Genomic DNA, 26,329 nt, shown 5'->3' on the forward strand with positions numbered 1-26,329 from the left:
AATACAATAAAAGAAAAAAAACGAAAATAAGAGCTTCTTGAAAAAGTTTTGTTCGAAACACGCACACGGGCTTTATTATACGCGCGAGAAAATTCGTCGTCGCGCACTTTTATTTCTCGCTCTTCATGCAATTCGCCCGTGTATATTTAGATACAACGCGCTACCCGCTCGCGCGGCTTTCGACCGCAATTTCCTCGTGTGAGAATAACGACGTGTATACGCGCGGAATGCAATTGCGCGCAATTGCGAGAAGATTCCTTCGACGAGCCGACAAACGAGATTCGTATATATACTCGCGAAACAAATAGCTCGCGATAACGGAGCAACAAAGAGAGCCGCGCGCTGTGAGAAAACTTTTAGTTACAAAAAAAAAATAAAATAAAATAAATAAAACAAATACGGCGCTCACCTGTAGGAGATATGATCGTGCAGGACCTTGTTGTAACTGCCGTTCTCGTCGTCGTAGCCGCCGTTCTGCGAACTGACCTCCTCGCCGTGAATTTTGTGTGCCGACAGGCCCAGATACCAGATCTCCGAGTACTTCTCGATTTCGGCGCGCTCGAATTCCGTCAGTCTGGATCCGTAATACTTTATCGCTTCCTGAGGCGACATTGGCAATCTCCCGGCTATTTTTTTCGTGAGACAAAACACACGTGTGAAGTGAGTGCTCGAGAAAACTGCGACACAGCGTTACATAAGAGTTTCTTTTTTACAACGGGGTTCTCATAAATTTCGCTAAAACAAATTTTTTTTTTTTACAGCGGCCGCGATACAAGTTACTCATTTCTCTGCGTATTTTTTTCAATTAATCAAATAATTTTTTAAATCTTGTCTATTAAATTATATTTTTATTGAAAAATATCACAAAATTGTTGGTAAAAAGATCACAAAACTGTAATCTTTTTTTATTTAAAAATTTTAATCGTTTTATATGTATATATATATATATATATATTTTGCTGAACATATACAGTTCTGTCAAATTGCGCAGAAAGGTATATTTATTCGTTCACAAATGCGCGCGCAAAATTGAGAACCGTTTCTCTCTCTCTTCAAGAGAGGAATATGAATAATATTTCTCATATGTGCGGTAATCCTATATTGCGAACTGCGTTACCGTAATAGCATCCTCAAATGCGTACTTGCGACGTATCTTAAATATGTATGTTGTGTCGACGACGCGTTAAATGATAATCGTCGTACGCGTGTACGTGTGTGTGTGTGTGTAACGCACGAACTATCTACTTACGCTATGTCTAAAGCGTCTCGCGATTTTCACGTAATCTTACAAAGTGTATTTTCTGTCTCACGTACCGTACACCTCGGGAGAGCTGATGGCTTCGTGCAGAGGCATATTGTGGATGTTGTTGCTCGTGTTATTGGAGTTGTTGCCATTGTTATTATCGGATTTATCCACTCGCGTCGGTTTGGCATTGTAGAAAGACGGCAACTTCTGGAACAGATAATAAAAAAAAAAAATTGCTTTTAACAATGTTAAAACACTTTATGAAAAATTTATATAAACCTTCTTACACGTTCGTGATTTGCGCGCGAAGTCGCTTATTTAATTGCGCGCGCGATTAACACGAGTTTTCGCGACAATATATGTCTTCTGTATATTAGTGAGTTTCTCACGAGAAAGAGAGATAGGAGCCAAAGAACGGGATGATTTAACGTTATAATTCCAGCGCGAAATGTCAACGCTAATGACAAGAGCAGCTGGACCCGTTAATGTCGCGACTTCCTGTTCTCTAAGGTCAAAATATGAAATTCATCAAGTTTATATACGCGAAATGAGAAACTTGACGACGAGCTGGCATTTCAGATAGAGAGAGAGAGAAAGAGAAAGAGAGAAGAGAATGTGAGAAGGAAAGATGTTTAATTAAATTTAATGAATTCAAATCGCGCGCTATAATTCATCATAAAAATGTTTGACACAAATATTCAATGAAAAGACACACATGTGGCGTATGTGTATTGTGTTCGAAAAACACATCGAGCGCGCGTGTAATATTTCTTCAATTATCCGCGTCTCGCTTCCACCGCAAAAACTGATCGATCGCGAAAAGAAAATAACACCGCAAATTATCTTAGCGGCGTTCGGTTTTTTTTTTTTTTTTTTTTGCGCTGAAAATTGCCCGAATCGCATTTGTGACGACAACACACGGCGCGATCGAAAGCTTTTTTTTTCTCACCGTGAAAGTGTTGCGGCGGCATAATCTCTTGAAGAAAGTAGAACGGGCACGACGGGCGCGCATGGGTGCGTGTGTGTGTGTGTGTGATGTGACCGCGCGGACTGACCTCTCCGATTCAACAAGTTTAATGACACCGAAGACGACCCGGACAATTATTTTCTTCGCTGCCGCGAGAGAGAACCTATTAAAACAACGCTTCGTCGCCGGCGCGAAGCCTTTCCGTACCCAACAGCCAAGGGCAGTCACCGGTCGTGAATGCAACGCGAATGACAATCAGCCTTGTCGCGCGCGCTCTGCTGTTGTTTCTCTCCCCGGTATATTTCCAACTGCGTGTTCATTAGATTTCCTCGCGCGTCTTTCCGCCGATGTTAATATTTATAAACCATAAACGCACACACAAGACGATATCGATTTTTCAGACGGTGGCAGGAATATCCGGCGCTAGTAAATACGTGACAAAATACAATTTTAAAATAAGTCGTTTGTACGTGTGTTTTTTTTTTTTTTTTAACGGTTTAAGCGATAAACTTTATCGTGACTCTCGCGATAGCGTGGCGACGACAGCGAACAGAGGTCAAACACCCCGATTTTCATTATTCCGTAGAGAAGTGCGTACGATGTCTCATCATCTTCTGTAGACATTTTTTTTCCCTCTATTTTGTTTTTATCGTTCTTCTTATCCATTTGCAATCGATGCGATGAGAAATAAAACAAATTTATTTGCAATTATACAAAAGATAAAACAAATTGGCGGCGCGTCATGGAAATCGCCGCCGCGGCCTTTGATTACCTTGGGAGCAGGGGATACACCTTGCGAGGCGGCGCACCACGCTCACCTCGCCCCAGATGTTAACAGCGTTTATGCCACGTCGACGTTATGAGAAAGTATCGAAATAACGAACGCACTCCGCATGAATATACTCAATAACTCCGCGTAATGTAAAGCGGCTGACGTTTGCCTTCGACGTTTACCACGCCGCGAACGTTCGTACGAACGATCTTTTGTGAAATATTTTATTAAAGTATAACGCGAAGTATATATACGGAATATAATATTACGAGGATATGAAATATATGTTTCTTGAACACACACTGCGAACATTTGACATATAACGATTGCTATTATTATCTTGATTAATCTTGATCGTTCCAAATGGACCTCCTAAACGGATCTCTCGCGAAAGCGTCTGATCTATACGTTCTTTCCTACGGAGGCGTGAGTCTATAGCGATCGCGACAACAAAGAGCGTCAACGATTCGGCGCCAATTGATCAAGCCCCGGCGGCAATTAAGGCCAGACAAATGTTGGCATAAATTTCTATCAAAGGGTCGTCAGATGGTTCACACCACGCGTCCTTGTTGTGACTTCTAACCAAACGCTACACGTCGCTTCGGCGTCTAACGCTATCGCATTAACGGGATATCTCGTGGAAAAATTGTCCTGGTCGCGTTGCGCCGAATTCTAAAATAGCAATTCTCGATCGTAAAATTATATCTCGCGAAAACATCGATAAGCCGGACGCTTCACGACGCTCGCGGTGTGTGTAGTTTTGTATTTTCCGTCCCGCGTAACATCACGTTATTTCCGCTCCGTTAATTAAGCGAATTAACGCGCAAATCCTTCCATTGAAATTCAGATCTAAAAATGGACCGATGCGCGCATGCGCTTTTTCTCTCTCTCACGTACACACATTCTCTTTCCCTCTCTCTCTCTCTTTCTCTCTCTTTCCAGTCTGAACTAATGAAAAATTATTATCGGCCGTCCGTTTCACAGACGCATGCGTTTCGCGCGCGGAGTGAGAGGGAGCGGCATAAATAAAAAGTCGCGCGAGTGAATAACCGTGCGGTCGCTCGTATAAATTGTAATCTCGCATTTAACTCGCCCCGCGCTCTCGCTCGCAGTTTATCTCTCGTTCTTCTTCTTCTTTTCCTCTCAAGCTGCGCCCGATCGATCAGAACCACCGCCATCTCCTCCTTCTCGCCCTCTTTTCTCGTCGACAATAACAGAAGAGAAGGCTCTTCGGTTGCCAAGCCCTCCCAAGCGGTGTGTCGCGGGCGCGCTTAGCGTACGCACAAATAACACGGCAGAGGACTTTGCGCCGCCAAGATTCACGTAATGAATCCGCCACGAGCCAAAAAAAAAAACGCCTGACCCTCGAAAATCCCGCCAGAGACAAGCAAAAGATACGAGAAGAAGGGAAGAGAGGAGGTAACCTTGTGCAAAAACGTAACATTGTTCCCGTACGATGCGCGCGATTCGAAAATAGATCGTCGTCGTCGTCGTCGTCGTCGTCGTCGTCGTCGTCGTCGTCGTTTCTCGCAATTTTCACGAGAGCCGAAGGCGGTAAAGGGGAGAGAAATTCTCCCAAGGACGCGAAACGTGTGTTCACGTTCGGTTTCAGTCGGTGGCCGACAGACCGTGTGTGTATCCGCCTAACGATCGCGGAGATAGGCATGCACAATAATCCCCTGCATCCCAGTTATGTATGCGGTTTACCTTGTGACATCTCCCAGTCGCGGCCGCCTTTCTAATGCCCGCGTGCGCCAACGCGGGACTCGCACAGCTGCGGCTGCTGCCGCAGTAACGATTACGTGTAACAAACGCCGAGTATATATACCTACGCGTTCGAGTATTCGAGTACGTGGGACCAACGTGAGTGCAACGCGCGCGCGCGCACACACACACATACACGTGGGCGTATCGGTATCTCGGAAGCACGGCGGTGGAAAACGTCACTTGACTTGTATACACCGGGAGGAGAGAGAGAAAGAGAGAGAGAAAGAGAGCTCATTAACCTGCGTTGCGCCGATCCCCGGAGCAATTGGAGCGCTGCTAGGCAGCGTAAGAGCCGCCTTGAAAGCGACTTAAAAGGACGCGGATGCAAACAGCAACGTATACATACATGTATATATACGCGCGCGCGTCGAAACGCTAATACCGCGCGCCGATGTGCATCATGTGCACGTTGCATTGTTACTTTCTCAGATTTTGTTTCTAGACGAGAGAAATTCAAAATTGATGTGATAAGTTTCGTGAAAACTTCGGTAAAATTGCTGGTTGTTGCTGAGATAGTTTTCTCTCTCTCTTTCTTTCTCAAGTGATATGTCAAAATGATTTTAACGAAATCCCAAAACCACACACATCTTGCGTGTAAATAGCGGGTATAAACAGAAGAATCTCGCGCGGAAACCGCTAGATATGTGTATCAACGTATCTCCTCATCCGCCCACGCGCGAATGGTTGTGTCTTTTGTAACATCGTCGACTCTGCAAACGTATACTACTCTGCGCTACCGCACTCGGTAAACACGCGAGCAAACACTCGTACAAACACTTGTACGCGAGTACAAATAAAAAAGCAACGCTTTCCGAAGTCGTTTGAACGTACGTAAAATCGCCGTTAATGCGTTCCGTTTATTTGCCGTTTTACATCGGAATGTTATTTTGCTGAAGTACCGCAATAAAGCAATTCTTTCTATTGTCGCGGCGAAAGAGCGCGCGCGCGCGTCGTTAGCGGAATTGAACTTGAATGCAGCTCATTAAAACTTCCGAGCGACACGAAAAGCAACTTCGGTTGCGAAGCGAGAGACTCGACACGGTTGATACCAGCAATTCGTAATCACCCTCGGGCGACAAGTTTGTGTATCAATTTGATTTCAATTACGCAAAAGTCAAGATAACTCGATACAAAGAGCTCTCTCTCTCTCTCTCTGCTCCGTTCCACGGTCGTAAGTGTCGCGCGAGTTCTAGTTGTTTTTCCACGACACACTACGCACACTTTTTACGCAAACTTTCTTGAGTAAAAAAACCGTGTAAAATGTGGAAAAACATATTTGCGTTTTTTGAAGGTGAACACATAATTTCGCTCTCTTTTTCTCTTTAGACGTACAGAATATTGCGTAATATCGCACACGTCCTTGACGTGCAAATGCATTTTTTGTCACAAATAAATGCAAATTGCGTTTATACGCACAAAGAGAAAAAGTACTTTGACGCAAAATTTTTCAGTCATAATAATTAAAGTTTAAGCGCGAGCTAATTAAATTTTTGCGCGGCTGAACGCTACGATAGACGATCAAAATTGCCGCGATGCTTTGTTACACACACGGACGTACACTTTGGCTGTGTTGTGGGAGACGATTTTTCGGTCTCGTAAATTAGAAAGTGTTTATACGTTGCGGGGAATGTGCGCGTTCTTCTTGTAAAAGCGGGAAAGCGAAATTCTCTATCGCCCAGTAAACACGCGCGCGCGAGTCGTGATTATAAATCATCGGTTAATCATGTGTGTGCGTTAGAGATATGACTTAATTTTCGCGCGAACTATTAATAGGATCAAAATATTGCACGCGTTCCTCATCCGCTATGGGCAAGTATTTGAACAGGTGCGACTCGAAAAGCTTATACAATTTTTGGCACAACATCAATCCGCGCGGCGCGGCCCGGTTGGGGTGATTTATCATTCGCAAAAAAATTCTTCCGTTACGTCTCCGCGCGGTTGCGGCGGATTGATTATAAAATCAAGGCGTGTGAGAGTTGGCAGATAGTCGAACGCCCTGATATTTAAGATCGTTCGCGACAAGCCCGTTCGCGGCCAGCTCGTTAAATCGCCGAAGCAAATTAAGCGCTCGATATAGGTATCTCTATAGCACACGCGTTCCCGCGTGTAAATACATTTAAAAATATCCCGAAGCAAATGTTACGTTTCTTCGCTTATTATAGCGCATATAAATTTATATATCGGCGCAAATATTTATATTTGAACAGGCATTTACACACAATAACGTTATTTTCTCGCTAAAAAATAATAAAGCTAAAAATTGAAATAATTGGCTCTCCTTTTATGTGCAAATAATCCGGGGCAACGAGCACAGGGAGATTTACTCTTTGACGAGAGTTAACGAGCTCTCTCTCTCTCTCTCTCTCTCTTTTTCTCGCGTTTATGATTAAACTAAAGTCGCGGACGTGCTCGAGCGCTTTCCTCGCGGCTTTACCGTTAGCATTTTAATTAACAAAATCCGTCATGCGTTATTTCTAATACGTTCATAATGCATCGGCCTCCCCGCTCGCAATTACCGATTACGCCGAGGATTTATTAACCATCGTCTGTTATAGGCTGCCGGTTCTTTGCAATCACGAGAAAACACGAGCAAATAGAATCGCACCACCGCGCGCCACGGTGTAATCTTGGTATCCCTCGTTAGATAGGTCAGATATCTGAACTTGCGGAATTATCAGCCTGGTACGATAGTTTCTTAACCGCGCGCGCGTATATCCGCATACTTTATCTCCCTCTTCTCTTTTCGCCGCGTTCGATCTGTTTAAAAGTTGCCATTTAAATTACGGTCGAACAACGGGTCGTAAATCGAGACAGTATCGAGAGCAGAGTTGTCCGGCGTGTGTCTCGGGCGTGTGTTTGTCTCTCAGGAATGCGAAAGCGCGAAATTTCAAAGCAATTGTCCGTCTGGAATCAGCGAAAGCAAACGATTTCGAAGCTACGTTCGAAAGCTACGTATCGCTAGTGTATATACTCGCGCTTTTTCCCTATCTCTTTCTCCCAAGTCTGTGCAATTTCTCTCCAAGTCTTATAAAAGCGTCTCTTTCTTCGCCGCGCTCGAGAATGATGAACAATAATAATCCTACGACGCTATCATTGACACACTTGCTAAACCGACCCCGTCAGACTCGACTCGTCGAGCGAACTCGCTTCGATCGCGTCCCAATCGAAAGTTATGGGACGCACCTACGCACGACGCGTTTTGCACATCCCGGCCGGGAATGTTGCGTAAGAGTTACGCATAGTCGATCGCTTCCTTTCCGAAGAGCAAAAGAAGCGCGAACGACCACAACCGGTATTTTCACAACCGACCGGCTGCGCGCGCGCTTGTGTGCGCATTCACGCGCGTGTACACGTGCGATTTACTCTAGATAAATTTCATAATTACGTAACGGAGCCGACGCGATAAACGCGCTTGTGGGATGCAATTGGGGAATTTCTACGGGATTACGTGAGATTACGCAGCCATTTGACGGTTTGAACCGCGATGGATTGTAGCATTAACGCGGAGCTACTACTAGTAAGGTAATTGGTGACTCGTGAAACGAGAGAGAGAGAGAGAGAGAGATTCTGTCGGAGTTTGTAATTGCGATCCCGCGGCTCTTCAAACGCCTGTACTTCGCGTAGGAAACGATCGGCGGTGTGTTGCCGCATATACGGTGTATTTGTACATATAATAGGTACGCTATCATCGTTGCGTAACGCCACTTGGATATCGCACGAGTGTTGTGTGCGATCGATGAAACGCGAATTTCTAAGAAAATATTTTATCTCCGGTATCTTTTTTTAATGCAAATGGTAAAGTATTACATATCCAATTTCAAGTAAAAAAAAAAAAAAAATACTCTCGCTTCATCGATATTACATTCTCATTCGCTGTAATACGCGCGTAATGGAAATGTATCTGACAAATACAGCGAGTTTGTAAACGAGTTTAATAAATCGATAAAACACATTATCGCATTTGTTTATCGTCACGATTGCACCGGGAGATGTTTCGAAACAATTAAAAAGTAACGATAATCGCGACAAATTACGCGCAAAAAGAATTTTGTAAACTGTAGTCACGGTATAAGAACAACAACAACAACGAGAAAAAAGACATAAACGACTTGCATACAAAATGCGAGATACACGAATGAACATCAAAAACGTCCAAACAATACGCGGTGCGACACGCGCCGCGTTGCATATTAAACCGAGAATTATAAACCAAAAAGCAACGGCGGAGGCGGTGGCGTCGTCGTTATCTCGTCTCGCCGAGCAACGATCATCCTTCCCGAACACGGTGGATTATCAAAGCTTGTTTCACCGCGAAACTGATATAGACGTATTAGTTCACACATGCTACGTTGATTTGCGCGAATTTCACGAAATACATATGTATATTTCATGATATATATATATATATATTTGAAATATAGATATCTATACTTTACACACACGTATTCGTCTGCCACACACCGATCGTGCACCAATGAGCGGCGCATTGTGGAAACTCTCTCGACCGAATTTCACAGATCCGGCTGAATAATAACGTGATTTATTCAGAGGAATCTGTGACGTAAATGCGCACATCGAGCCGTATTGGAGATAGAATCGGAACACAAAAGATTCGCAAAGAAGAAGAAAAAGAAAGGTCGCCGAGTCTTCGTGATGCGGAAAACACATCGACTTTGTACGACCGCTGCGCCGCCTTATCTCATTTAAAGCGAAGAACGAGCGAGAGATCGGCTGCGTTTATGCGCAGCTAAGACCGGTAATTTCTTCGGGAAAACAACAACAATCTCGCGGCGCGAGATCCGGTCGCGCACAGACCGATTTCCAATTGATGCGCGTAGCATCTTTCTCTCGCGAACGCATCTCAGGACGAAAATGACCTCAAATAAAACCTGATAGAAAACATCACGGACTCCTCGCGAGGTCCCGTCCGCTTTTTACGCGCTCTCCTCCGGCTCGTTTCAAATAATAAACTGGTTTTGGAGTTCCGGTTGCTCTCCCCGTCCTTCTTCGTCTCGATCGGCGAAGTGGACGAGGAGAATCGCGCGCGCCCGCGAGAGAGAGAGAGAGAGAGAGACGAAAACGCCTTAATAAGGCAACGAAACCTTTGCGCTCGTACATAACAACGACTAGATTTTAGTCTTCTTCCCTCGTTTGTCAACCGTCGTCGACCGTCTCGCGCCTTAATCGCCTATAAATTATTTATAGAGAATACACTGACAATCCGACATTGAAATCCAATATATAGGATGTATATTTTTTTATCTGACTTCAGATCTGTGTATTAAAAGCATGAATAATTCATTTCCATGAATCAAAAAAAAAAAAAAAATATGACATTGTGTAAGATTACAGACCTATCTGTTAATTGGTTTTTGATAAATTTTTTACATGCATTAAATTTTTATCCACATAAAAGCCACGACCCCGTTGATGAAGAAGAGCGGATTTCTCAACGGTAGAAATCGCGGAACTCAGAAGAAAACGGTCTTTATTGACGATTTTTCCCGTCGCGCTTCAACCCGGCGAACAATGGAAACTGGAAAGACAATCGAGAGCGTCGAGCCCGTGGAAGCCTTTCATTGCTTAACAACTTCTGCGTATTGAAATTCAATCGCGCGCGTTCGCGCTGCGTCCTTTGTCGTTCGCGTCGTGGGCCGCGACGACACAATTTCCGCCTCGTAGCGGGGAATATTTCGACCGAATGTTGAATTCCCGTTTCCACAGGCCACCACGTCTTTGTCATCTTCTCTCGATACGCGTCTCACAGGAAAGCAATTATTTCGTTGGGATTTATCGATTTTCGCTTTGTCACGAAAATTATTTATCTCTCGCGAAATTGTATTTCGAAATTGTCGCGCATTTTTCATCCGATGAGCTTTCTGGGTTGTTTTTTGTTTTCCATATTCGTTATATTAAAAAACACTTCGTGCGCGCGGATGTATTTATTGCAAAAATAAAACTTATTGACGGCGAAAGTCAGAATTAATTAATGATGCAAAGTGTAATGAGAGACAACGGTAATTAATAATATTGCCCCTTGTGACACGGGTTCTGGACTTTCATGTCAAATAAATAATATAATAAATAAAACGCTCGCGCGATGATAAATCGCGCGGATGTATATGTGCACTTTTGTCGCGGAGTCTCTCAGATGACTGGCAGTTTTTTTTTTCTTTTGCGTCGACCTCGAGAACTTGGGCGGACGCAACCGGATGTGACTGCGATCTCGCGAAGGAAAAGTCGCACACGGCCTTCTTGCACACGTGAGCGCGTCACGTGTTCGGGACGCACACGTGGTGCGGTTACAGGGATTGTGTCGAGTGCTCGCGCTCGGTGACATGTAACACGCGTGTAAGAGCGCACACGCACGCGGATTTATCGGCTGCATGCGCGTGGTCTCTTCCTCTCCTTCTCCTTCTCGTCTTCGAAATGAGCTTTCTCCGTTTTGCCACGCTCTCTTGGTGCCCTTCTGGCTTGCCGTATAAATGACGGCTTGGCGTGTGGTTTATGGTGAGAGCGCGAGGATCGAAGCGCAGCTGCAGAGAAGATCGAACCGGAGAAAGAAACCCGGAAGGAGAGAGAGAGAGTTTCACGAACACAAAGCGCGAGCCGAAATTCTGACCGCGAAATAAAAGAAGCAAACGAGCTTTCTTAGCATCGCGAGTTTTCTTCGCGTTCGAACGCTTCCCCGTTCTCGAGAACACCTGCAATTTATGATCTTCTTCGCTGTGTTTTCCAAGTTTCGGACGTTCTCTCCTCCGAGAAATTTTCCACTAACCCCCGTTGAACGGACAGGCGATATCCGAGCGAAGAAAACGATTTATCATATTTGAATATTCTGATATAAATATTCTATTTACGTTTTCGCGGCGCAAGCTCAGTTTTGCGAGAAACATGATGCTTTCGTTGCAAAACGTGAAAATTTGGAGACAAAGAGACAGACCCAATTTCTCTTGACGAATAGTTTGCGCGTCGGACTATTTCAAACTAACACTCAAATCTCTCAATCTATCTTTTCTCGAGAGAGAGATTTTAATCTCTTCTGCAAACTATGATAATTACTTTCAACGCTCACTTCGACCGAACGTTATTCCGCGCGATATTTCCCTGCGAGGGGAATCAATCTAACGCTAATTAAATCGCGTAGCCTAGAGGTGAAAGATCGATTTACGATCGCGCGATGATACGTTTACGTAAACGAAACGCAAACAATGACTCGTCCGTATTTGCGAGAGATATGGAGCCAAGGCTGGTCGCCTTGACACACAACACGGAGCGCTCACCTCAGAAAACCGGAAAACGCTAATCGCCCGGTTAGGGAACGTTGCGCGTTTTGCAACGGCATCTTGGAGCGGTGTGCCTGTGACTGCGGCCGCGATCTGCGACAATTACACGTTTTCCTCGTTAAAAGCACGGCAAACACGCGTCGCTGGTTTCTAAACAAGATTTACTCGTGTCGAAATATAAACACAGTTTAAAATAATAACAACCGCGCGCTGAGACGAGCGGAGTTACATTACGAAATATACGAGTAAGTGAATATAAATTTTAATTTTGAAGTCTGATGTGACGAGCACACAAAAGAGAAGTGCGTCGCGCACGATGCGGCTCGAAGGAAGGTCTCGAGTTCCAGATGCACGTCGGATAAAGTATAATGGATATGCTCGCGCGTCATATGCGTAATTCTCACGCGTGAGCGTCCGGCAGCACGCGTCTTAGACGTAAAACACGACGACGAGTATCTTTTATAGCTCTGCGGAGGCGTGACATTTTCGCGAGACTTCGCGAACTCCAACGAATCGATTCCACAATGATCGGTTCGCGACACGGCGTTTTCGCAAAAAATTGACATTCCGGATGCGTTTTATGGACGAATACGCGCGCGGCAGGTTCCTCGCGCATCTCGCGTCGTAATAAATAAACGTCATTTCAAGGAGAAGCTGATCGAGGAAGAAGCGCGCGTCGCGTCCTTCGAGATAAAACGATAACTCGCGTATAATCTCACGAACAGATATATGTCATTTTTGCGGAAGGATATTGTATGAGCATCGGACGTGAAAGAAATGAACACATGTGATATAGTATATATACATGAATGTATATATACTTCTCTCTCTCTCTCTCTCTTATATATAAATTTCCACGCGAAATAACAGCCGTCGAGTGATTATTCCATTAAAGTTCCATCGATCGACGACGACGTTATTCTCTCGACCGCGTGATCAATGGACCGCGCGCGATCTCCGTCGCAAGGAAATGTATGTCACGTAATAAGGCTGTATGTAATGCACTTGGCAAACTTTCAAGTGTAACTAACTGGTATTTAAACTCGTCTTTATCGCGCAATTTATTATAGGTTTCTCTCGTTACCGTAAATGAAAGATATTAAAACTCTCCGTGTGGTTTTTTATCACGCGTCGCTCCGAAGTAAAAAAGACTCTCTGCGCGTTTGTTGTAAATCTTATCAGAAAAAGAGAGAGAGAGAGAGAGAGAGAGAGAGAGAGAGAGAGAGAGAGAGATACATATATACGCACGAAGTAAAATCGCTAACTTTTATTGACTCGTTGGGTACTTGTGCTATATTATACACCGTAAATTGTATGCGCGCGCACGCGCACAAACACGAGAGTGTTACAAAAATGCATAAAAAAAAAAGAGAGAAATCGTTTTTACGATTTTATAAATCATCGTTTTTATGTATGTTTTTATGTATGTAAGACACACATTGTTTTCACTTGAATACGCATTCATTAATTGAATACGCATTCGAGCGAAATTTGTATATCTCATTTACATGTGCGAGCCTAATTAGAGAGAATTGATAAATAGCGCTGCGCATTAAAGCATTCTAAAAAGACAAGGCACGCGCGCGCGTCTTCGAAGACCTCGGGATTCCAAGCACATTACCAGCCTGACGATATGCACGCGCGTCTCTCCGTCATCAAGGCTCATTGCCTCGCGCCTGTGTTTATATGGAGCTTTCGCATATGCACCGACCGTGTACGATAATACACGCGACGAGGCACGCGTATTGTTACGCACTCAAGCCGGCGGAAGTCACATAACACACACTCGCGCGACGACGTTTCCCCGCCGGAAACGACGTCGATCGCGACAAACGTACACGACCGCACAGTTCCCATTATGCGAGAGACAGCGAGGGAAGCGCCACGCGAGGAATTAACGGCGATCCTGGAATTTATCATTTGGTCATCAACGATCGCGAGCGAATCCGCGCAGAATCGTCGGAACGATTCTATTAACCCTCTCTGATCCCTTCAACGCTAACGGAACACGCGTGACCCTTTCCCCCCTCTCCCGAACGTTTTCTCTTTGAGCGTGGATACGATATTAATAACGGAGCGTAAGTGCATATAATCCCGGTTTTTTGCCGTTTGTTTCTTGTGCTCGCGATGTACCGAGAATAAGCGCGCGATAGCGTCTGTCGCGCCTGCAATGAAATCGGTAATTAACGATAAGCAATAGAAGGAATATAATTATTACCTCGATAAACGCGAAGAGGCAATCGTCGTGTTTTGTGAAATACGATAATTCGAATGCACTTCTTTTTGTTTTTTCATCGATGAAATCGCGCGAGTTGTAATTTTATGCAGAGATCTTTGATGAGCAAAACAATCGGCAAATTTTTAGAAAACAAAAAAAAGTCTGGCAAAAATGGAACGGTAAGTACGTTGTTAATGATGATCGGTCATAGAAAGTTTCGCGCATTTCACGTGCACGCAACCGTGATCCTTACGAAAAGAAATCGCAATATTTCACCACGAGGAGACACGGTGTTCACGTACGTAAATTATTTCTTGCGCTTCTAAAAAGTAGAAGCACAACTCGCGCTCTTTCTTTAGCAAGCAGAAAAAATAGGCACACGATATCTCTAATAAAATACACACCGAATTGCGAAGTTTCTCCAATAACCTTCGAAAAACTACACGCTTGTTTTTTTATTATAAAATTATTATTATTATTATTATTATTATTATTATCATCATATTGTTTAAATTTGTTAAAAAATATAAAGAACACAGAGCGCTTATCTTATCGCGCTTAAACGATAAACAAAGTTAACCGATTTAAAACAATCGACAAAAGATCGATATATTTTGTTTGTATCTAACAATAACAAGCGCGTCTTGAGTATGCAATTGCGCACTTAGGCATCTTTTGGATGTAATTAGAGGTTGTTTGTCGGTGGACGATTAGGCGGGTGATTTCGACGACGATCAAAACCGGTTATATCTCGTCGCGACCGACGGTCGACCTGGAACGACGTACAGCTACTGGTGGCAGTTCATCGTCCTTTTGTCGTCGGGGCCGGGGCTCGGGTGCCCCCGTCCCGGCCTTACCGGTCGCCGGGCGATCGCGCGCGCGCGCGCGCCCAACGCGTATTTAGCACCTAACACATCGGCGCATTGGTGCGCGATATACCGTCGGTGGTCTTATAATTGAACCGACTAATGAATATTTATATCCCGAGCCGCGATTATTATACGGCCGCGTAGCGCAACCGCTACGTGTGTTCGCACGTAGTTGGAACCGCGCGTCGATCGTTAAAAAAATTTTCGACGTCGCCACATCACACGAGTGGGGAGGGGGGAAGAGAGGGATGGGAATTAGCCACGGTCTGTCTCTTCGTTTATGCGCCGACTGGATTCTGCGGGCTCGGAACGACGATGTGTACGGGTGAATATACAAGAGAAGGCCGATCGCGCAAGCACGGCACGCTTGTTCGTATACACTGTCGGAAAAACATTCAGCGCTGTCCGACAAGTCTTCACTCTGCGTGATAGGATATATGCGCGATTGTTCTCTCTTAATTCGTTCCTTTGTGCCTTATCTCGCGGCGCATGTACTAACATACTCGTCACAGACGCAAGACTTTCGAAAGCAACAATGCACACATGCCAATTGATTCTCCGGGATTTGAAATTTACTCCCCGGAAGAACCGCGAGATAACATAGTTGCGATTTTAGGTCGCATTTGACGTGTGTATATACGTATATATACATATCCAACACAACCGGCATATTGTTAAATTTGCTGAGTCGGAGACAAACCAGCGTTAACGGCACGTCGGCGTGACACACGGGTTTCTCATTATCATTATCACCCACCACCCAAGATTCGCGCAAGGCTTTGCCCGCAAGGCTTGCGCGCGCCCACAAAACGCAACAACAACGACGGACTCATAATCGAACGGATAAACGAATATCTCCATTAGCATAGTCGTAACCGAGCCGAGACCCACATATGCACGAGCGCACGAAGTCAAAGTGCGTATGGAGATAACGGTATATACGCGCATGTCCGTGTGTACGCGTTTATGTATGCGCGCGCGTATGTTTGTGGAGAACGAGTAAGAAACGCCTGTGCGAGCTATGCGTTTCCGCGTGGCCGGTGATGAGATTCGACCGGAGCGACCGATATTAAACACGAACCGATCGAACATAGCCGTTTGCGTTGTTAGACACACGCGCCCGTGAAAAACGCGACTGTGTTGCAAGGGTTGGTTTTTATTATTTCTCATTCGAAGAAAGTTCCGAGAGTCTCGAGTTTCTGCAACAATTTTTTTACGCTCAAGTGAAACGCGAGACTGCACGGTTGTGGCACGTTTGACGATAGAACAGAAAACTAAAAAAACAAAAAAAAAAAAAACAATTTTATCTTCTCAGAAAAAGCACAATCGATTCTCTCGATATTGATTGTCGCCACTTTTGTCTTGACACGCTGATTGGACGTTTCTCGGATTGTGTTTCTCAATTCATGTCGTACGAATCAAAAGAGGCACACTATCTTTAAAAAACGTGACTAAAGTAAAGTCACGTGACTGTAGTCACGTGGTGTTTTTCCACTTCTCTCTCTCATCTCTATTTTTTTATTTTGATTTTTATGCGTTATTTCTGACATCTCTCTAATGTGTATTATATGATTTGTAAGACATGTATACCAGCTGTCATGTCGCGGTGACAGGTTGTGTTTCACACACAACACGTTAAAATAAAAATAACAATAGCGCGCGCTTGTGTTGTTCTTTAGTTTATATAAATTATTTGATATATTAGAGATGTTTTATGTGTGAGAGAAAATCCAAACATTTTTTTATATCAGTGTATTTGAGAAAGAAACAATCTGCGACAATCTTTGGATATCGCTTGTTATCTTGTCGCTCAGACACGTCGATTGATTTGTGTTTTTGCAACACAGAGCAAATTGCTTTCTTCGTAGAAAGCGTAGATACATCTCACGTCTCTCCTGGATGTATGTACGCGCATGTAACAAGAGGATCGCAAGTAAGCAATAATAAACACCCCGGCATCGACGCCGATTGTTCGGAGAGATGACACAAAGACGTCGCATTGTCTTTCTCTCGTCTTGCGTAGCAAGACAAGTGCGAGCGACGCGGATAATTATCAAATTGTGTCTCAATTCTTGCTTGATTGTGTGCGATCTCAACATTTATTTGACGGTTGTCGCCGCGCGTGAATAAATTACAAGACGGAGATGAGAACGTAACGTATTAACAATGGGACTCGCGCGTTATGTGCGTTATGCAAGAACGTTACAGAGGAAAGGACGACGAGAGAGAGAGAGAGAGAGACACACGCGCGGTTTCTCTCAGAAAACACGAAGGTACGACACGATCTTCTTATTCAAAATCACAACTTAAACACACGCGGCCGTAATAACTCCGAGAAATATACACGTCCCGTTGTTTAGCGAAATTACTTTAAGTACGAAAATTGGCTCCTTCGAGCGATCATAAATAGCAGAGTACTCGTTTGCGGTGTAACCGAGCCAATAATCATGTCGTTCCCATCTCTCGACGTTTTTCCTTCAATATTGACTCTGTGACGTGTCTCTCCTCTCTTTCTCTCTCTCTCACCTGCTCGCCTTTATAAGCTTCGTGCACGTCCTAACTCGGAGTGTGGCAAGCGACGGCGCCGGAAAAACGACAAGTTTACCCTCCCGTAAAAGTCAGGCGGGGAGAAACACGCTAATATCCCGAGTGTTGTGTTACTTTTGCCTAGGATCGTTAACATCAGCGGGATAACCCGCCGGTAACATATATTTATCGCGAAATCCGAGATACAATGCGAGGCGATCGGATTACGCGCCGCACTTGTGCACGCTTATGGTTCTCGCTAGGGCTTCTTATGGTCGCATGACGTTCGTCGCCGTTGTGGCACAGCAGAGGCATGACGACAAACAACGGCGGTGGCGGCGGCGGCGGCTTTATTAACTTACGCACTGAATCCTTGATGTCGCATTTAACGCAGTTGAATTGCGAACAATCGACTCCGCTCGACGTCAGAGCGCGCGGAGCGCATAATAAGTAATACGCGAATTTAATTAGCGTGAAAGTAAACCGCGTGCGTCTTTAATTAACAACAACTTTGCCTCTTGATCGCTCGAAATCTCGCAAAGCGTTGATTACCGCGAATAATTGAAAAAAAAAAAAAAAATTGCAATTTTCCGCGGAAGCAAAACCGCCAAGTGGCGAAATAACATTTTATTATAATAATTAGAGCACGCAAAGAGCGCGGAACAATGTAAAATAAATAGCGAAAATAAATTTCATATGCGAGATATGAAATTTTATTATGTTTTAATATAAACATAAATAAATCCACTCTCGAAATTAAACGAACTTATTCGTTGTGATTTAATTAATTGTCGCGTGTATATTTAAGTTTCGCGTGTGTTACCGCAAAGGAAAAACTTCATTTAACATTCAACCGCACGCGCATAGTTGATATTCAGGTTGAACGCGAATGAATATGTGAACAAAATTTATTTTCACATGTATATTATCACGAGTATCGCACGACGGTGCCACCGACGGTGTAATTGAACGACGTACGCTCTCTTGATTAGAGTAATCAACGATATACACACGTCAGAGCGTGCATTGATGCGTGTCGACGAGGAATCCGAAAACAATCGCCCCAAAGCATCAGAAGCGGAGACCTCCGTGTGCAATTACATATAACATACACACACGCGCGTGCATTTTTCCGCATCATCGGACGCATTCATCATCCGTGATTTTAAACAGCGGTAAAACAGAATCTGACACGGATAAATAATCCACGCTTTCCACGCGGGGAATCGAATTACACTCGCGCTTTTAACGCGTCGCGCATAAAATTAATAAAAATTTATTTCATATAAATTTATAAATAATATATTTTTCATCCCGTCGGTGAACTATGCAGTTTGCAGCTCACTCGACGCTTCGTCCTGAACCTATACAACACACACACACATTGATTTCTTCTGTGTGTAACGCAACCGCCCTGTCGTTTCGTGTAAAATCTCACTCACGAGACCTGTAAATCTATCCGGCGAGTTACGTATGAATTATTATGAACGCGAATATCACGGTTTCTTTACGTAAGTCCGAGCTGCGTACACGAGAGATGTTTGTAAACTCTAATAAGAGATTAATCGTATCATATGAAACAGGAAGTAGATACTAAGGAAGTTTGCAGCGAGCGAGTTGTGTAGAAAATAATTTTCTAAACACAAAAAAAGAAGAAAATTAAAAAAATTCAATCTACGATTACGAATCGTATCTACGACTTACTTTCTCGGTTAACTGATTATTCTTTCTCGCAATGTGTTCCGGGTATAATATTGCAAGTAGCGCGCGGCATTATCTTCGTTGCGTTACGATATTGTACACTATTTAGAAGAGATACGTGAAAATCACGTCTTCGGAAAGGAGCATCGTCTCTATTCGCGCCATTTACGCCAAAGACATCCCTCGGGGATTCTCGTCAGAGCTTTTATGATCGGTCTCTGTCCTTATAAGACTCCTACGATCAATATCTATTGTATCCAGAGAGAGAGACGACCGTCATCGTTGCTATTGACATCGAGAGAGTGCTCAATATATCATTATTCACATCGAGAAAGGTCATCAATATTAAAACACAGAGACCAAAATAATATCCTCGTATTGCAATAAAAAAAAAAAAAAAAAAAAAGAACCTATAAATTATAAGTAACGTAATTAAAACTAAAAAAAATCACATCGAAGAAAATCACTGAGAACAATTTAACGTAATATTGAAAGGAAAGGCGCGCGAGGGCATTGTGCGCTCTTTAATTTGCAAAGCGCGTCAATCTCTCGCGGGGGGCACCGCGGCCGGTTCAAATGAACGCTTTCGTTTTGCAAAATGACAGTAACCGGAGAGAGAAGAGCGCCGCGTTTGGCTTTCGCGCCCGTGGCAATTGCACAAGCACGGCTCAACAATTAACTGCAAATCCCGCGCGCACCGGACTTTCTAAATTCACGTATGAATTAGTCCGAGAGCTCGATAAACCGTGACGGTTATGTATGTAACCTACCCGCGTGTGTAACGTGCCGCAAGTAACGGTTGAGCCGCGAATGTGTGCGAAATGTGATCACGCGCGTATGTCCATCTCTATCGGACGCGCACGCACACATACACACACATACACATGGGACATTATAAATATATATATATATATATATATATATATATATGTGCATTAAATGCCGTCGTTATAATCCGACAGACAAAAAGTGTCTTCTTTCGCGTGTAAGTCACTCTCTTGTGTCGTGTATTAATAAACCGCTTCTGAAAACCGCGCATGAGAGAGGGATCGCCGCGATCGAGCAAAGTTGCGCAACGAAACTCGATCGTCTCGTCGTCTCACGTAATGGATTCACGAAAAAAAAGAACGCACGCTGGACATTAAGAAGAAACAAACGACAGATGACGTGGCGAATATATGCGCGTCCGACGAGATGTAAAAAATGATACACGGCGGAATTGAGGTCGCACGAGTGAGGGTTAATGACAATGCGGTTGAACAAATTAATCAGTGACAACGGTCGCGGACCGCAGTGGTTACAAGAGAGAGAGAGAGAGAGATCTTTTTGCGTCTTAATAAGTAAGCGCGGAGATATTAAATATGCGCTTGTGTGTCTCGGACAGAACCGCGCGTCGATTGCGAACTCTGCGAATGTGACGACGTCCTCCGCAAGGTCGCAAGAAACGCGCGCGACGTCACCTCAGACTCTCGAGGTTTATAAATCAAACTAAATCAGAACGACAAAAAAAACAAAAAAAAAAAAGTATCAGGACCGCCGCTGCGGGAAAAGCCGACGTATCATTTCACGGTCTGATTTCGCTCGCGATGGATCGTCGTCGTTAAAGAATATCGTTTCTGTTTCGAACAACATGCTTCTAATTGCATCGGCTATATTGTCGTGGATGCGATAACACGCGGCGGCAAACTGCTTTACAACAACAACGACGACGCGATATACACACTGTTCGGGCCATTTCGCGCGCCAAAGGACGACGAAATCAAGCGCAAGAAATTGAGTACCGTTTCACGAAGCATGTCAGAGACGCTCGGCTCGCGCGACACGGCTTCGCCCGAAACCGCAATGCAACGAGAGAGGCAATCCGTAGCGTGCACCAGGCCTACGTCAGAGACACGATTTATCGCGACCTAACAGGTAGCCCGCGGCAACAATTTTCAATTAGTTCCATCCGAGTAGCGTCGCCGTGGCGGTGAGAGTCCGGTTCTCTCTCTCTCGCTCTTTCTTTTCTTTTTTTCCTTCGCCACGCAATAAATCGGCGATAAAACCGTTAAATAAAAATCGCGCGGCGAGTTGCGACGCCGATTACCGCGAAGGGACGCGAATTCTATTCTATAAATTTATGCGGACAACTGATAAACATACGCGCACGCGCGCGCGCGCGCGCGCGCGTTTATATCGCAATTTTCCTTTTCGTTAACAATGGCCAATAAAATCCTACGTGAACGGGCCCGGCGTGCGCATTGTGTGTCCGTATGATAACAACAGTCAACGCGTGCGAACCGATCCGCGTCATCAGCGCGAGAAACTTTTTGTTCCGTGTACACAGCGCGGATTCCGTACTTTCGCGTTGCGCGCGAACAAAGGCGCGAGTGGAAACGTAGTACGTACATAAGTGCTGCTGCGCGCTGATGCTGGTTCACCGGTGATTAATCATGTTTTTTTTTTCTCCCCGTTTTCTCTTGTTTTATATATCGCGAGTAAATGCTGAACTTCCGCTCGGGAAGTATCGAAATTTTGTGAGAAAACGTGACGGATGAAAATTTTGACAGTGACCGCGCCACTTTCGTCGGGACGAAGATTCTTATCATGCGAGTAAAAGTCTCTCCTTTTATGCGAGCCGAGAGCGAGCGACAAAGGCAGAAGTAGAACTAAATTGTAAACGGTACTTCGTACTGCGTCCAATAAGTCATGCACTGAATAATGTCGTGTGCCTGCGCGCGGTGCGCGCACACAACCGCGGCGCGGCGCGCACACAAGACCGTGTAGATATCGCGAGGCGGAAAGGCTCGATTCCTCCTCCTTCTCGCAAGCATACACGCCCGGTGAATGCGAGCGGATTAATGGGCAATAAATTCAGACGCAGGACCGGTTAATTATCGAAGTCATCTGCGGGGCCCCCGGGATGACGTATCGCCCGGCTATGATCAATACGCGGGGATCTCTCGCGCTCGTCTTTCCTCCGCGCGCGTTTGCGTTTGCTCGCGCCTGTTAGCTTACCTCGTGAGATACGGGGTTGTTTTTGTTACGGCCGGTGTTGGACGCGTTATTAATGGAGGAGAGCGTGGTGAGGGTCGCCGTGCCGACGCCACCGACCGTTTTCTCGCTGACCTTCGTACCAGCACCGCCGACATCTTTGTGCAACGTTCCAGGACTCTGTAATCAGAAGACGGAGCGGAGCGCTCGTTGTAATGCGAGCCGGAGGGGGCTTTTGTATATAAATATAATAACTATATATATTTATAAATTATATAATAAAAGAGAAGCGCGCGCGTAGATCACAGCTATTTTCGTTACCTATATTAAATAATGAAATTATTGGCGTGAAAGTCAAGGTTTGCATGTATGGTTGCGCAGCTTCACCCTTGCGTGAGCAAGCTCTAATTTGTGTAAGACGCTTGTAAGATTCGAGATAATTATATATGAGCTTTTTTTAACATTCTGTGTATATTAAAAAAAAAAAAAAAAAAAAAAAAAAAAAAAAAAAAACACGATAAAAACAGATGTACTTCCCCCGTAACAAAGACTCTGTTCAGAAATCAATCGGCATTCGCGCTCCAAGAGACAATTATCAACGAACTGACCCGCATCTCTCTTCGCTCATATTGAGGTCACCCCGTCAAGTGAAAATAAAAATTAATTATATATCAGAAGTATCCTCGCCAAGTTTCGTCCTGGCTATCTGTCGACGCGCTTTCATCGCGCTTCGCCGCTCGATTATTTCGACGCTCCGATCGGATATTAGTTATTGTGGCGCAGTTTCTTTTAGCCTCGCCCATCTCTTCGCCTACTGCAATCCATCTTCGCGTCCTCTCCCGCGTTTATCCCTCCCTCGCTCTTTCTTTCTCTCTCTCTCTCTCTCTCTCTCTCGCGCAGACTAAACACGCGATTTAGTAATCGGAGACAAAGCGTTAACGTGGGTGGCTTCGAGCGCAAGTCGTCTATGTGCGTCGGTGTTGACGGCACACGTGTGCGAGCGAGAGAACTCCGTTCCGATAAGCGCGGTCTGATAAGCGCGTCCAAGAAATGACGCCACGGGCGATTATGTTTCTGACGCTCTCGTTCATTTTGCGTTTTCGCTCTTCGCGAGATGCGATCCCGAGAGATCCTGGCACTCAAACTGCGACAAAATGTATTACGTATACAGTACATGAAATCCGATTGAGTTTTTCCGCTTCATTCGTTCGTTTACGTGTAAAAAAAAAAAAAAAGAAAAACCCGGCGCGGCACGAATGTCCCAAAATAATCGATTCAGGAAACTGACGATGCGGATAATAAATAAATGCAATTTTCACGGACGAGCGGAATCAGGCCAACGGAACACGAAGAAGTGAAAGATATCGACGCGCGTCGCGTCGCTTTCGCACGTACTTAAAATAAACGCGCGCTATCGACAAACGGAAAACTTGACGACGCGTCAGAAAATAACCGGAGACGTTTCGCATCGCAAAACAAATGTGGAAATAATTAAAGCGTGTCTCGTTAGCGTCGGAACAATGCGAGGCGCGCGATAGATTCGCCTGGCTGCAAATGTGGCACGACTGTATTATACCCGCGCGCCGCATGTACCATAAATATGCGCGCTCGTCGTCGTCAGCGATCGAACGTCGTGTCGCGCGTGGAGAGCTCGCTTTGTGTTTCAAAAAATTCGCGAAAAAACAATCTGTGAAATCCGACGGAATAATGCGCGCGCGCGCGCGCGGTTATGTTTTCGCGAGGTGTTCAATCCGAGGCGGATTGCAAGAACACTTCCATTTCTCGGCTCGGCAAAAAGATCATCGCTGTTAGTCACGAAGAGAATTAACTGTAAGCCCGTAACGGTTTAAAGGCGGCGCACTCATTACGGACGATTTATAATTTGCCATCAGGATCTACGGGACGTTTATAAGCGGTGCAGTGACCCCCGCCGGTTAAACGCGCAATGACAGAAATCGATGTATTCTTCGACCTCCCGGCGGGATTCTCCGCCCCTAATTACACGCGATCCCATACAATTGCATATCGATATCCAATTGAGGAACGATTTCTCGAAAAGAAAAAAAAAAAAAGAACAAAAAGACGAAAACCGCGATCACATTACATAAAGAAACGCGGTCAAGAACCTGAAACGGCGTCGATGAGAAGGCGGCCCTCCTTCATCGACTGCAGTCAACAATGGAAAATAGGTCTAACAGCGGGACTTCCACCTAGGCGAGCACCCGCGAGAGATTCGTGTCGCTAAATGAAAGTCGTCCAATTAGCAGGTTCTCGGCGCGTTTCTCCTCTTAACATCCGAGCAAACTGGCTGCGATGTATTTATACAACCACATTTGGTTGGAGTAATCTCAAATGTAAGAGGCGTAAATTACCTTTTTCTGTACGTGTGTGTGTATGTACACACCACTCCGTTAAGTCAACCAAACATATCTTTTGAAATTAAATTCACAAAAATGCTAACGCGTGCGCATTTACATTACACGAACGTCCGATCGTATCCGTTTAATTGCTACATCATTTTAATGCTAAACGCGTGTAGGCAGAACACAAATCTGTCTATCATAGGTGGGACAGGAAGTTACGGAACGACGCAGCGGGGTTCGTTAGACCTGTCTGTTCGCGCCATTGTCAATGTCGCATCGGTGGACAGCAACTTCGCGTCACCGCGCAGATAAAAGGTCAACGCACGTGTTGTCCACGCAACGATGTTGTCGTAAACTAAAAAAATCGATACCAGTTGCGCTGAAAAAACTGTGCCGGCAAACATAACACGACAAAACACGCTGCTCGTCTTTCTCGCGCGCCTATTGTGTTCTTCAATTTTTTTCTTCTTGTTTTTTTTTTTTTTTTTTCCAGCAACGGACGAACAGCGCATGAAAATCGACGAAAGGAAAATTCATGGACTGTGACGGAACAAGTCATGAACGCTCCTAATGATCGCCAATCAATGTTCCCGTTCCTGGTAGAAGAGCTTTCACGAGCCATTGTCTTCTGGACGTGCCCACGATTATCCGTTAATTAAAAACGCTCCCTCGCGACTCCAACTCCCCCGTGGTTCTGTCGAATTAATTATCGAAGACGACGGTAACGCGCAAGCCGGATTATTCCGGGATATTATATCTCGAGGAATTATTGCGACTCTCGCAATTAAGTCTTTCACAGCTGGATTTTTCATCCGCGCAAATTTCGGGTAACAGCTGATACTCGAGAAACGAATATCTCTTGCCTGAGGTCAATATTAATGGCGAAGAAGAGAGTTCGGGACAGACAACGTGAATGAAAGGCGCTCCGTTTCTTGACAGAGGGTTTCGAACGGATGAATCGAAATAAAAAAAAAAAAAAAAAAAAAAAAAATGAATAAGCGAGAAAAGGGGCGGACGGAAAAGAGGAAAACGTAGAAAGGGGAGAGCTTGAATTTCAGTAACTGAATGCGCGAGAAGTACCTAGAAAAGATATACGTTGGTTCTATTTAGATTATCTGCATAATGTATTACTGATGGGGAGTCCCCGCGGAGCGAGTTAGACGGGGGGTCATACAAAACTCGATATCCCGCGCCAGATGATCCCTTTGTGACGAGTAGAAAGCAGAGAGTTGAGCGAAGGTGGATGAATTTAGAATCCTGCCCGGGAGAGATGCGGAGGTGTCCTACTTTGGATCACCTGAGAGATGGATCATCGAACGAAACACGAGTCACACACAAAACACTTTGTGTAACTGCTTTCTCAAACGGGATAACAAACGAAAAAAAAAAAAAAAAAAAGAGACAGTCTACAAGAGATCGTCGATACTTTTCAATATACTTGTCAAGTACTCTTCAAAACGAAAGCAGAAAGTATCGAATTTCTCTAAGCGAAAGGAATTTAAATTAGCGGCTGTGGCGATGATTCCGACCGTACGCATCGCCAGGAACGTCGTTCCCGCGAGGCGGCGGGCGCGGCAAAATTCGTCCGCTCGAATATAGGCGCGCGCAGGAGGCACGACAAAATGAAAAAAAAAAAAAAAA

At 44.7% G+C, this 26,329-nt stretch overlaps 1 protein-coding gene across 1 annotated transcript in view; it reads right to left on the reverse strand.

The window, feature by feature from the left end:
- The window catches only part of LOC109861104 (probable serine/threonine-protein kinase dyrk2), a 155,932-nt gene that overhangs the window by 6,129 nt on the left and 123,474 nt on the right, over positions 1–26,329 (reverse strand). The window contains exons 4-6 of the mRNA XM_020440622.1: positions 22,350–22,505; positions 1,315–1,453; positions 410–626 (exon numbers count right to left, since the gene is read on the reverse strand). Of these exons, the coding sequence (XP_020296211.1) occupies positions 410–626; positions 1,315–1,453; positions 22,350–22,505 (512 nt within the window). The remainder of the gene's footprint in view (positions 1–409; positions 627–1,314; positions 1,454–22,349; positions 22,506–26,329) is intronic.

Source organism: Pseudomyrmex gracilis, unplaced genomic scaffold (assembly GCF_002006095.1).
Source record: "Pseudomyrmex gracilis isolate BER0280 unplaced genomic scaffold, ASM200609v1 scaffold_8, whole genome shotgun sequence".
Lineage (NCBI taxonomy): Eukaryota > Metazoa > Arthropoda > Insecta > Hymenoptera > Formicidae > Pseudomyrmex > Pseudomyrmex gracilis.